The sequence below is a fragment of the Gobio gobio genome (genome assembly GCF_949357685.1).
Source record: "Gobio gobio genome assembly, chromosome: 11".
In the NCBI taxonomy this organism is placed as follows: domain Eukaryota; kingdom Metazoa; phylum Chordata; class Actinopteri; order Cypriniformes; family Gobionidae; genus Gobio; species Gobio gobio.
In genome coordinates, this window is record NC_137104.1 from 57,067,464 (window position 1) to 57,079,963 (window position 12,500).

Here is a 12,500-nt window from a genome sequence, read left to right on the forward strand (position 1 = left end):
AGTATATAAAAGTATACGTTTAAGTTTACTATAAGTGTAACAGTTAAAACTTTTACTTGCACAACTACATTTCTCATATGTCCTGCATCTGTACTACAAGTGAACTTATGAGTATACTAGTAGTTTACTATTTTAATACAAGTAGTAATTTTTTAATTTATGAAAGTACACTTTGAAGTGTAAACTAGTTTATACGGCAAGTAAAGTGAACAACTATTTATATATTATTTTTGTATTATTATTTTTTTGCAGTATTCTACTATGTTCAAATGTAGATATACATTATTTATACTTGAACTCTACCTTTAACTGTACTTTAACTCATTTTAAAAACATTATTCTAGCTTCATGTATCATTTCTCAACACTTGAATGTGGGAAAGTTTCATAAAGAAAAAACTAAAAAAGACTACGCCTGGATCATATTCAGAGCGATGCTCACACACAGACGATCGAGTCCATCAACGCCTCAGAGCTTCAGTCGTTTCCTCTTCATCGGGTCATCAGTTCATTCAGTAACTTTGGGCAGATTTGACTTATGTAATGTTTGATGATCGTGTTATTGTACATTTGCGTGAGCAATCTTTTCTTCCACTTGTTTCTGCTTCTTCTTCTCCAGTGTTTTGATCTGGAGATGCTGTACTAGAGGATAATTCAGTCGATGGAGTGGAGCAGACTTTAAGACTCACCCTTACAGAGGCTGTTGTAGTTGGTGCAGCAGTCTCCAGCGCTCATACAGTCCTCAGAACAGTGGCACTTACTGACCGACAGACGCTTCTCTCCACAGCGCAGCGGCGTACAGTCCCAGCTCTGAGCTGAAACACACACACACACCACGTCACAGACACTCATCTGACCTCAGTACAGTCCCAGCTCTGAGCTGAAACAACACACACACACACACACACACACACACACACACACACACACACACACACACACACACACACACACACACACACACACACACACACACACACACACACACACACACACACACACACACACACACACACACAGTTAGACTGCAGTATCAGTGTGAGGCGGTCACTCACCGGGCAGGAGACAGATGTCCTGGTAGTCATAGCAACAGCTGCCCGTGTCCACACACTGCCTGTCACAGCGGCAGGAGGCGGGATCCGCATCGAATGGCTCGTAGCAGCGATTCCTGCAGGACACAGACACGCCTGACACGCCTGACACACACACACACACACACACACACACACACACATCTGAACTCTGCTGCACAACCATGGTCATCTTCAAAAAGAGAAGTTTCTGTAATACGGCCTCAGGTCAACACAACATTTAAGAAAAAATATTCTAATTATATAATGTAAAATATTGATGAAAACCATTTTTTCCATTAAATTATGACACTGAAATGCATTTATTATTGTTTAATTGTTGTATTTTTGCTAAATAATGCAACATTTTTCTAGCAAAAAAGTGCTAATAATATAATTTTCTGGCTATAAGCCAAATATAATGTGTAACGTCTGTCTTGTAATTGTGTTGGTTTCTCACCTTTATTCCTGCAGTCCTGCAGCTGGAGACCGAGACCCAAACCCAATCCCAGAATGATCACCAGCACACACACCGCCAACAGCACTGACAACTACACACACACACACACACATAGATTAAAATATCACAGGCTTCACATTCAGTTCTGACTACAACCCCAAATCAGAAAAAGTTGGGACAGTATGGAAAACGTAAATAAATAAAAAAAGAAGTGATTTCTAAATTTACTTTGACTTGTATTTCATTGCAGACAATACGAACACAAAATATTTCATGTTTTGTCTGGTCAACTTCATGTCATTTGTAAATATGCATCCTTTCCTGTCATTCAGACCTGCAACACATTTCAAAAAAAGTTGGGACAGGAGCAATTTAGGGCTAGTAATGAGGTAAAATGGTTAAATAATGATGTGATTTGAAACAGGTGATGTCAACAGGTGATTGTAATTATGATTTGGTACAAAAGCAGCATCCAAGAAAGGTCTAATCCTTTAGGAGCAAAGATGGGCCGAGGATCGCCAGTTTGCCAACAAATACGTGAGAAAATTATTGAAATGTTTAAAAACAATGTTCCTCAAAGAAAGATAGGAAGAGATTTGGATATTTCACATTCAACAGTGCATAACATAATTAAAAGATTCAAGGAATCTGGAGGAATTTCAGTGCGTAAAGGACAAGGGCGCAAGCCTAAGCTGAACAACCGTGATCTCTGATCCCTCAGGCGACACTGCATCAAGAATCATCATTCATCTAGAAGCCATATCACCACATGGGCTCAGGACTACTTTGGCAAACCTTTGTCAAGTACCACAATACGTAGTTACATCCACAAATGCCAGTTAAACTGTACTGTGCCAAAAGGAAGCCCTATGTTAACAGTGTCCAGAAGCGCCGTCGACTTCTCTGGGCTCGGAGGCATCTGGGATGGACCATCACACAGTGGAAACGTGTACTGTGCTCAGATGAAGCAGTATTTCAGGTATTTTTTGGGAGGAATGGACGCCGTGTGCTCCGGACCAAAGAAGAAAAGGATCATCCAGACTGTTACCAGCAACAAGTCCAAAAGCCAGGGTCTGTCATGGTATGGGGTTGTGTCAGTGCCCTTGGCAAAGGTAACTTGCACTTCTGTGAAGGCTCCATTAATGCTGAAAAGTACATAGCGATTTTAGAGCATAATATGCTGCCTTCAAGAAGACATCTTTTCCAGGGACGTCCATGCATATTTCAACAAGACAATGCAAAACCACATTCTGCACACATTCTGCAGTCCTGGCTGCGGAGGAAGAGGGTTCGGGTACTTGACTGGCCTGTCTCAGTCCCGACCTGTCTCCAATAGAGAATGTGGACAACGAAGAGCCCGAACTGTTGCCCACCTTAAGACTTGTTTGCAGGAAGAATGGGACAAAATTACACCTGAAACACTTCATCACTTGGTGTCTTCAGTCCCTAAACGTCTTTTAAGTGTTGTGAAAAGGAATGGCAACATTACAAAGTGGTAAATGCTTTACTGTCCCAACTTTTTTTGAAATGTGTTGCAGGTCTGAATGACAGGAAAGGATGCATATTTACAAATGACATGAAGTTGACCAGACAAAACATCCAGCCCAATGAAGTTGACCAGCCCCTCCACATCCCAGAGTTCAGGTGTTCAGCCCCTTCATGACCACAGGTGTGTAACTCAGCGCATGCTGAGGGTCACAGAGAGGGGTCAGCGCATGCTGAGGGTCACAGAGCGGGGTCAGCGCATGCTGAGGGTCACAGAGAGGGGTCAGCGTATGCTGAGGGTCACAGAGCAGGGTCAGCGCATGCTTAGGGTCACAGAGTGGGGTCAGTGCATGCTGAGGGTCACAGAGCGGGGTCAGCGCATGCTGAGGGTCACAGAAGTGGCCAACTTTCTGCAGAGTCAAGAGCTCCAGACCTCCAAACTTCTGTGGCCTTCAGATGAGCTCAAGAACAGTGTGTAGAGCTTCATGGAATGGGTTTCCTTGGCCGAGCAGCTCATCCAAGCCTTACATCACCAAGTGCAATGCAAAGCGTGGGATGCAGTGGGGTAAAGCGCGTCGCCACTGGACTCTCGAGCAGTGGAGACGTGTTCTCTGAGTGACCAATCACGCTTCTCTGTCTGACAATCCCATGGACGAGTCTGGGTTTGGCGGTTGCCAGGATTATGGGGTTTTTCAGGGGTTAGTTCCAGTGAAAGGAACTCTTAATGCTTCACCAAGACATTTTGGACAATTTCATGCTCCCAACTTTGTGGGACCAGTTTGTGGACGGCCCCTTCCTGTCCCAGCATGACTGCTCCAGTGCTCAAAGCGTCTCCATAAAGACATAGATGAGGAGTTTGGTGTGGAGGAACTGGAGTCCTGACCTCAACCCGATAGAACACCTTTGGGATGAATTAGAGCGGAGACTGAGAGCCAGGCCTTCTCGTCCAACATCACAAATGAAGAATCCCCATAAACACACTCCTAAACCTTGAGGAAAGAAGAGCTGGAGCTGTTAGAGCTGCGACTCCATATTAAACCCTACGGATTGAGAATGGGAAGGCGTTAAAGCTCATGTGCAGGTGAAGGTGCGGCACAACACTTTAGGGATATCGTGTAGAATCTGAGACTGATTGATTGTCCCTTGGCTAGTTCTTTAATACAGTGGCTGTGTTTATTCAACTGATGTTAAAAAGTAACTTGTTCCCCACAAAACTGCATGCATTAAAGGGTTAGTTCACCCAAAAATGAAAATTCTGTCATTAATTACTCACCCTCATGTCGTTGGACACCCGTAAGTCCTCCGTTCATCTTCAGACACAAATGAATATATTTTAGTTGAAAGCTGATGCTGAGAAAGGCTTCAGATAGGCCTCCATTGGTATTCAGTACATTGACACTTCCAAGATCCATGAAAGGCACTTAAAACGTCGTTACAAAGTCTATCTCACCACAGTGACTCTACAATAATCTTACGATGCGACGACAATAGTTTTTGTGCGAAAAAAAAATCAAAATAACACCTTTATCCAACTTGTTCTCGACTTCCGTGTATGCCTCCACGACGCATGCGCGAGAATATGACGCAGATCCGGCGTTCGGACACATGACCCAGAAGCGATTTGTTTACGAGCAGAGGAAGACGCGCGTGTCTAAGCTGTTGGATTCTACATTGATCGTGCTTTAGGTCTCGGCGTAGTGCTCAAAATGGGGCTTAAGTGTGTATTTCATGGATTCCCGAACACCGGCGCTACGTCATATTCTCGCGCATGCGTCATGGAGGCATACACGGAAGTCGAGAACAAGTTGGATAAAGGTGTTATTTTGATTTTTTTTTGCGCACAAAAACTATTGTCGTCTCATCGTAAGATTATTGTAGAGTCACTGTGGTGAGATGGACTTTGTAATGACGTTTTAAGTGCCTTTCATGGATCTTGGAAGTGTCAATGTACTGAATGCCAATGGAGGCCTATTTGAAGCCTTTCTCAGCATCAGCTTTCAACTAAAATATCTTCATTTGTGTTCCGAATATGAACGGAGGACTTACGGGTGTCCAACGACATGAGGGTGAGTAATTAATGACAGAATTTTCATTTTTGGGTGAACTAACCCTTTAAGTTAAAGAACATTTTTTTGGCTGTGCAGATGAATATGATTATCCTCCTGTTCATAAAACATTAACTAACCAATGACACACACGCTTGTCCTTGAGAACGGACAATTACATTTCAAAATTTGATAATATACCACATAATAATAACATTCTTCTGTTTATCACACACACACACACACACACACACACACACACACACACACACACACACACACACACACACACACACACACACACACACACACACACACACACACACACACACACACACACACACACACACACACACACACACACACACACACACACACACACACACACACACACACACACACACACACACACACAGGTTTATGTGTCCATAAAACTGAAATGGTGCAGTAAAAGGGTTCAGACTTTGCAGTTCCACACAACACGCCGGAGAATCTGAGCGCAAAACACAAATATTTCAACATTCTTACACCAAAACACATTTACTGGAGAAGCAAAATGACTGAAGATATGAAGACTTGCTTTATCAGAAATTGATCAAAATTGCGTTTTGAACAAGAGCAAAAATCTGACAAAGAGGTCAGAGAAATAAACGTAATTCAAGGCAAAAGTCTTCATACACACAGTAATGAACACGTCTCACACACATTAAACAAAGATTCCGTTTGGCGTGATTGATCATCCTCATGGAAGCACTCAGATAATGATGGGATCTCATGGGATTGATTCCCAATAATGCACTGTAAAAAAAATCCCCCTGAAATTTACGGTAAAAAAACGGCAGCTGTGGTTGGCAGAACTTTACCGTAAAAAATACGGCAGTGATGTTTAGGTTTTTAGGGACAGCACCATATAATTTAAAGGTTTATAATGTAATAATTACGGTTAAAATTTTTATTATTTTACAGTTCAAAACCGTATAATTTAAAGGTTTATATTGTAATGATTATGTTTACACTGTAAACAATTTACAGTAAAAAAAACATATTTCATTAACTGAAATAATGTTAAATTACCAACCTATTGAAATACTAATATCTGTTATGTACCTTTGATATATACAGACAACCACCAATCACAGTGGAGATGAGAATCACGTGATGAATCAAAGCTCATCACAAGCAGCTTTTAAGAGGACAATACTAATATATAGAAGAGCTCAGAGTCATTCACACACACACACACACACACACACACACACACACACACACACACACACACACACACACACACACACACACACACACACACACACACACACACACACACACACACACACACACACACACACACACACACACACACACACACACACACACACACACACACACACACACACACACACACACACACACACACACACACACACACTAAACACCATCATGGTAACACACATGAAATTAAAAAAATGCAATAAACATTAATTTAACAACATCAGATGTAACATAAAACCCTAATGTACATAACTGATTAGAAAAAACAAAGAAACAAAGTTATTGCAATGAAAATACATCAAATGCGAAGGGTCACGCAGGGAATTCTGGGAATGTCAATTTACGGGTTTTCACTGTAAATTACACAATGACTTAACTGTATGACTTAACAATGACTTAACAAAAACTGTAAATTTAACGGTATTTTACTGTAAAATTAAATTAAATGTAAGGTTAGATCTATTACAGGTATTCACCGTATATAGTACGGAAACTTTCTGTTAATCAATTAACTGTTTTTCACCGTAGTTTTTTTTTTACAGTAAAATACCGTTAAAATCACAATCATTTTTTACAGTGTGAGCAGAAAAGAGCCTGAACTCACCAGGAGAACTTTCTTCTTCCTCTTGTCCATCGTGACGTCCAGAAGAGACTGAGCAGACTCTCACACACACCGCAGACCTTGATCAGGTGTGTGTGTGTGAGACCTCTGTACTGTGTGTTTGTGAACAACACACACAGACACACACACACACACACACACACACACACACACACACACACACACACACACACACACACACACACACACACACACACACACACACACACACACACACACACACACACACACACACACACACACACACACACACACACACACACACACACACACACACACACACACACACACACACACACACACACAAATTACTAAAGAGTAGTCTGGTTTCTCCACTGATGGTTTTTTCCCTGATGGAGTTTGGTCTCCTGCCACCATCGCCTCTGGCTCTTTGGCTCTTTGGTTTTCTCAGTTGGAGACACTAAATATTCAACTAAATTACTTTCTATTAAATTTCTATTGCATTATTTTCTTGTTTAACGCGGTGAAGCTGCTCTGAAACATCTGCATTGTAAAAAGAGCTATATAAATAAAAATGACAACTTTTTTTACTAAAATCTTTTGTAATCATCATAAATAAGATCCTTTAACCGCTCAAAACTCACGGAGCTTTGGTTTTCTAGCAGTTATTTTGTCAAATATATATATTTAGTGCAGTATTTTAACCTCAGGTCTGTGGGTTTAACGGCGACGGGTTCATGGAAACACTCCTCAATGAACACACTCCACATTCAAGAGTGTAAAGGAAGCAAAGGTTATTGGAGTTTCATTTGTTAACTTTACTGGCAGTTTTCTGAGCAAAGATTATTTAAAAGTAAATTCTGTGTGTTCAGTGTATGAGAAAAGAATGAAGGAGTGTATAAAGGAAAGAGAAAAAGCAACTGCAGCACGACAGAGTTCAGATTGTGTGTGTGTGTGAGTGTGTGTGTGAGTGTGTGTGTGTGTTATGAGCTGAAACTGGAGAAACAGAGTTAATATTTCACTGCTGATTGTCAGACGCATTATCTGTGCATTATTCTGATCATAAAAGAGCAGAGAGAGAAACACACACACACACACACACACACACACACACACACACACACACACACACACACACACACACACACACACACACACACACACACACACACACACACACACACACACACACACACACACACACACACACACACACACACACACACCCCCCCCAATAAAGACAAAGACACACACACAAACACACACACACACACACACACACACACACACACACACACACACACACACACACACACACACACACACACACACACACACACACACACACACACACACACACACACACACACACACACACACACACACACACACCCCAATAAAGACAAAGACACACACACACTCAGATCAGATGATAAGAGTAAATCATGTGTAACTCTGATGAGAGCAGTCTCAGTGCTATGATACGCTCTAAATCCTGACTGGAAATCCTCACAGATGCCATTTCTTTCTAAAAAGGAGCATAATTGTGAAGACACTGCCTTTTCTAGTGTTTCTGACAGAAAGGGTAGATTTGAGATTGGTCTATAATTGACTAATTCTGGAGGATCAAGTCGCGTTTTTTTAATAAGTGGTTTAATAATAGCCAACTTAAAAGTTTTCAGTACATATCCTAATGACAAAGATGAATGAATGATATTAAGAAGAGGATCCGACTAGGCTATTAAAAGAGATGCTACCAGAGGTCATAGATCCTCTTCTTAATATCATTCATTCATCTTTGTCATTAGGATATGTACCGAAAACTTTTAAGTTGGCTATTATTAAACCAGTGAGTTACACATGATTTACTCTTATCATCCGATCGTGGCTGTATCGCTCTATTAGTGTTACTCCATCTTAGCGCTGCATTTGATACTATCCACCACAACATTCTTCTGAATAGACTCGAGAATGATGCTGGCATTAGTGGAATTGCTTTGTCATGGTTTAAATCACACCTATGCGACCGTTATCAGTTTGTAGCAGTAAATGAAGAGATGTCCCAGCGAGCAAAGCACTAAATGGTTTATCTCCAGTACTTGAGCGAGCTCTTAACACATTATCCTCCATCACGTCTACTGCGCTCTCTAAACTCTGGCCAGTTGATCATACCGAGAATATCCAAATCAACTGCAGGCGCTCGATCCTTTTCCTATTTAGCTCCTAAACTCTAGAACTCATCCTAACATTGTTGGGGAAGCAGACACACTCTGTCAGTTTAAATCTAGACTAAAAACACATCTCTTTACTGTGGCATACACATAAAACACTTTCTCAATGAAATGATTGTTAGGCTGCATTAACTAGTTCAGCCGGAACCGGGAACACTTCCCATAACACCTGATGTACTCGTGACATCATCAGAAGAACGGCATCTACGCTAATGCTAGTCTCTCTGTTTATCCCAAGGTTTACTGCAGTCAGCCGGATCCAGATGGTGGACCTGCGCCCAGAGAAGACCAACACATGACCAACTGACCAACACATGACCAACACATGACCAACACATGACCAACACATGATCAACACATGACCAACACATGACCAACTGACCAACACATGACCAACACATGACCAACTGACCAACACATGACCAACACATGACCAACTGACCAACACATGACCAACACATGACCAACACATGACCAACACATGATCAACACATGACCAACTGACCAACACATGACCAACACATGACCAACACATGACCAACACATGACCAACACATGACCAACTGACCAACACATGACCAACACATGACCAACACATGATCAACACATGACCAACACATGACCAACTGACCAACACATGACCAACTGACCAACACATGACCAACACATGACCAACTGACCAACACATGACCAACACATGACCAACACATGACCAACACGTGACCAACACATGACCAACACATGACCAACTGACCAACACATGATCAACACATGACCAACTGACCAACACGTGACCAACACATGACCAACACATGATCAACACATGACCAACACATGACCAACACATGACCAACACATGACCCACACATGACCCACACATGACCAACACATGACCCACACATGACCAACACATGACCCACACATGACCCACACATGACCCACACATGACCAACACATGACCAACACATGACCACACATGACCAACAAATGACCAACACATGACCAACACATGACCAACACGTGACCAACTCGTGACCAACACATGACCAACTCGTGACCAACACGTGACCAACACGTGACCAACACATGACCAACACATGACCAACACATGATCAACACATGACCAACACATGACCAACACGTGACCAACACATGACCAACACAAGACCAACACATGATCAACACATGACCAACACATGACCAACACGTGACCAACTCGTGACCAACACATGACCAACTCGTGACCAACTCGTGACCAACACGTGACCAACACATGACCAACACATGACCAACACATGACCAACTGACCAACACATGACCAACACGTGACCAACACGTGACCAACACATGATCAACACATGACCAACTGACCAACACATGACCAACACATGACCAACACATGACCAACTGACCAACACATGACCAACACATGACCAACACATGACCAACACATGACCAACACATGACCAACTGACCAACACATGACCAACACATGACCAACACATGACCAACACATGATCAACACATGACCAACTGACCAACACATGACCAACACATGACCAACACATGACCAACACATGACCAACTGACCAACACATGACCAACACATGACCAACTCATGATCAACACATGACCAACACATGACCAACACATGACCAACACATGACCCTGAAGTGTCTGAGAGACCGTGATTATCCTCCTCCTGAAACTGCCTCATCGTCACGGCATCCTCAATAAACCCGTCTCCAGCGTGATGACTCTGATCTTTCGAATATTCTGATCTATTATGACCTCTGACCTGTAAAGTTGCCAGAATAATAATCATACGCTGTTTGTTAATTGGCCAGAGGAGAACTGCCCCCCCGACTGAGTCTGGTTTCTCCAAGGTTTATTTTCCTCCATTCTGCTCCTGATGGGGTTTGGGTTTCCTCTGGCTTGTGTTGCTCAGTTGGAGACACTACATGTTCAACTAAATATCCAAATAAATCTAATTATTAAACTAAATTAACCATATAAACTAAATTACTGATCTAAAGCCCACACTGTCACTGTCTGTTAACTGAAATGAACTGATGACATCACTGTTTTCTCTGGAATGGCTGTACGGCTGAATAAAATTATGCTGCATTATTTTCCTGTTTAACACTGTGAAGCTGCTTTGAAACAATCTGCATTGTTAAAAGTGCTATATAAATAAAGCTGACTTGACTTGACACTCTCAGGTAAATGTGACACACACACACACACACACACACACACACACACACACACACACACACACACACACACACACACACACACACACACACAGTCTTTTACTGACAGTTCAATAATTTTATTGATGGAACGGAATCATTAACGGCACTCATTAGTAAGACAGAGTCACATGATCTGCTCCACCAATCAGAAGCAGTGGTTCACTATCACTAAACACACACTAATTCACCGCTCACACTCGCTTCCTCATGTGATCACGACTGAAGACAGATCCACAGGACAAACACACACACACACACAGTTCACGCCACGTCGTAATAACCGCAATTACACTATTAACGCAAATAAATCTGTGCAGTTTGAGATAAAACTATCCATGAGCAACACATTTTCAGTATTATCATCAGAACTGCTCATATCATCATATTAGCATATTAAACATCAACAGACACAAGTCCGGTTTAATAAATGTTGAAATGAACATCAGTTGTAGGACAAATATCTAAACATTCATAGAATAAAAATCTGCTGATGTTATCTAATGCTTTTGAAAAGGTGTGGTTTATTAATAAAAGTATGGTTTACTAATAAAGGTATGGTTTATTAATAAAGGTGTGGTTTATTAATAAAGGTGTGGTTTATTAATAACGGTATGGTTTATTAAAAAAGGTGTGGTTTATTAATAACGGTATGGTTTATTAATAAAGGTGTGGTGTATTAACCCTCTGGGGCTATTCTGTCATTTCTGACCAGATTTTTTTTTAATAAAAAATGTAAAAAATCGTAGCTTCATCAGAATGGTCCAAAACTTGGTGACTTTATTGGTACTTTTTTTATATGAACACCAATTTCCAATTTCTCATTCATTTCCTATGGGGGTCATTTTTGACCCGAAGGTCCTGAGTGTGACTATTTTTTTTACGACCACTTTGACTTTTCAAATCCTGTCCCCAATTTTATTTGGGTGTTCATATACCAAGTACCAATAAAGTCACCAAGTTTCGAACCATTCCGATGAAGCTGCGATTTGTAAAACATTTTTATAAAACGCAAGATCCACTCTAGTGGTAAAAATGTGCTATTGCGTGATAATAATGCTCAATGTGTCCACCAGATGGCACCGATCTCATTTAAAAAA

The 12,500-nt window shown here is 41.4% G+C and overlaps 2 protein-coding genes across 2 annotated transcripts in view; both read right to left on the reverse strand.

Annotated features, from left to right (window-relative positions):
* LOC307133536 (venom phosphodiesterase CdcPDE) overlaps positions 1-6,965 on the reverse strand; it is a gene marked incomplete at both ends in the record, with an annotated part of 53,389 nt that extends 46,424 nt beyond the window's left edge. The window contains 4 exons of the mRNA XM_079828616.1: positions 689-814; positions 1,055-1,195; positions 1,530-1,620; positions 6,936-6,965. Coding sequence (XP_079684742.1) covers positions 689-814; positions 1,055-1,195; positions 1,530-1,620; positions 6,936-6,965 — 388 coding nt within the window. The remainder of the gene's footprint in view (positions 1-688; positions 815-1,054; positions 1,196-1,529; positions 1,621-6,935) is intronic.
* Positions 6,966-11,462: 4,497 nt separating this feature from the next.
* The window catches only part of enpp2l (ectonucleotide pyrophosphatase/phosphodiesterase 2-like), a 38,560-nt gene continuing 37,522 nt past the window's right edge, over positions 11,463-12,500 (reverse strand). Inside the window, exon 25 of the mRNA XM_079828339.1 lies at positions 11,463-12,500. This exon is cut by the window's right edge and continues 793 nt beyond it. The gene's annotated coding sequence lies outside the window, so the exon portion shown is untranslated.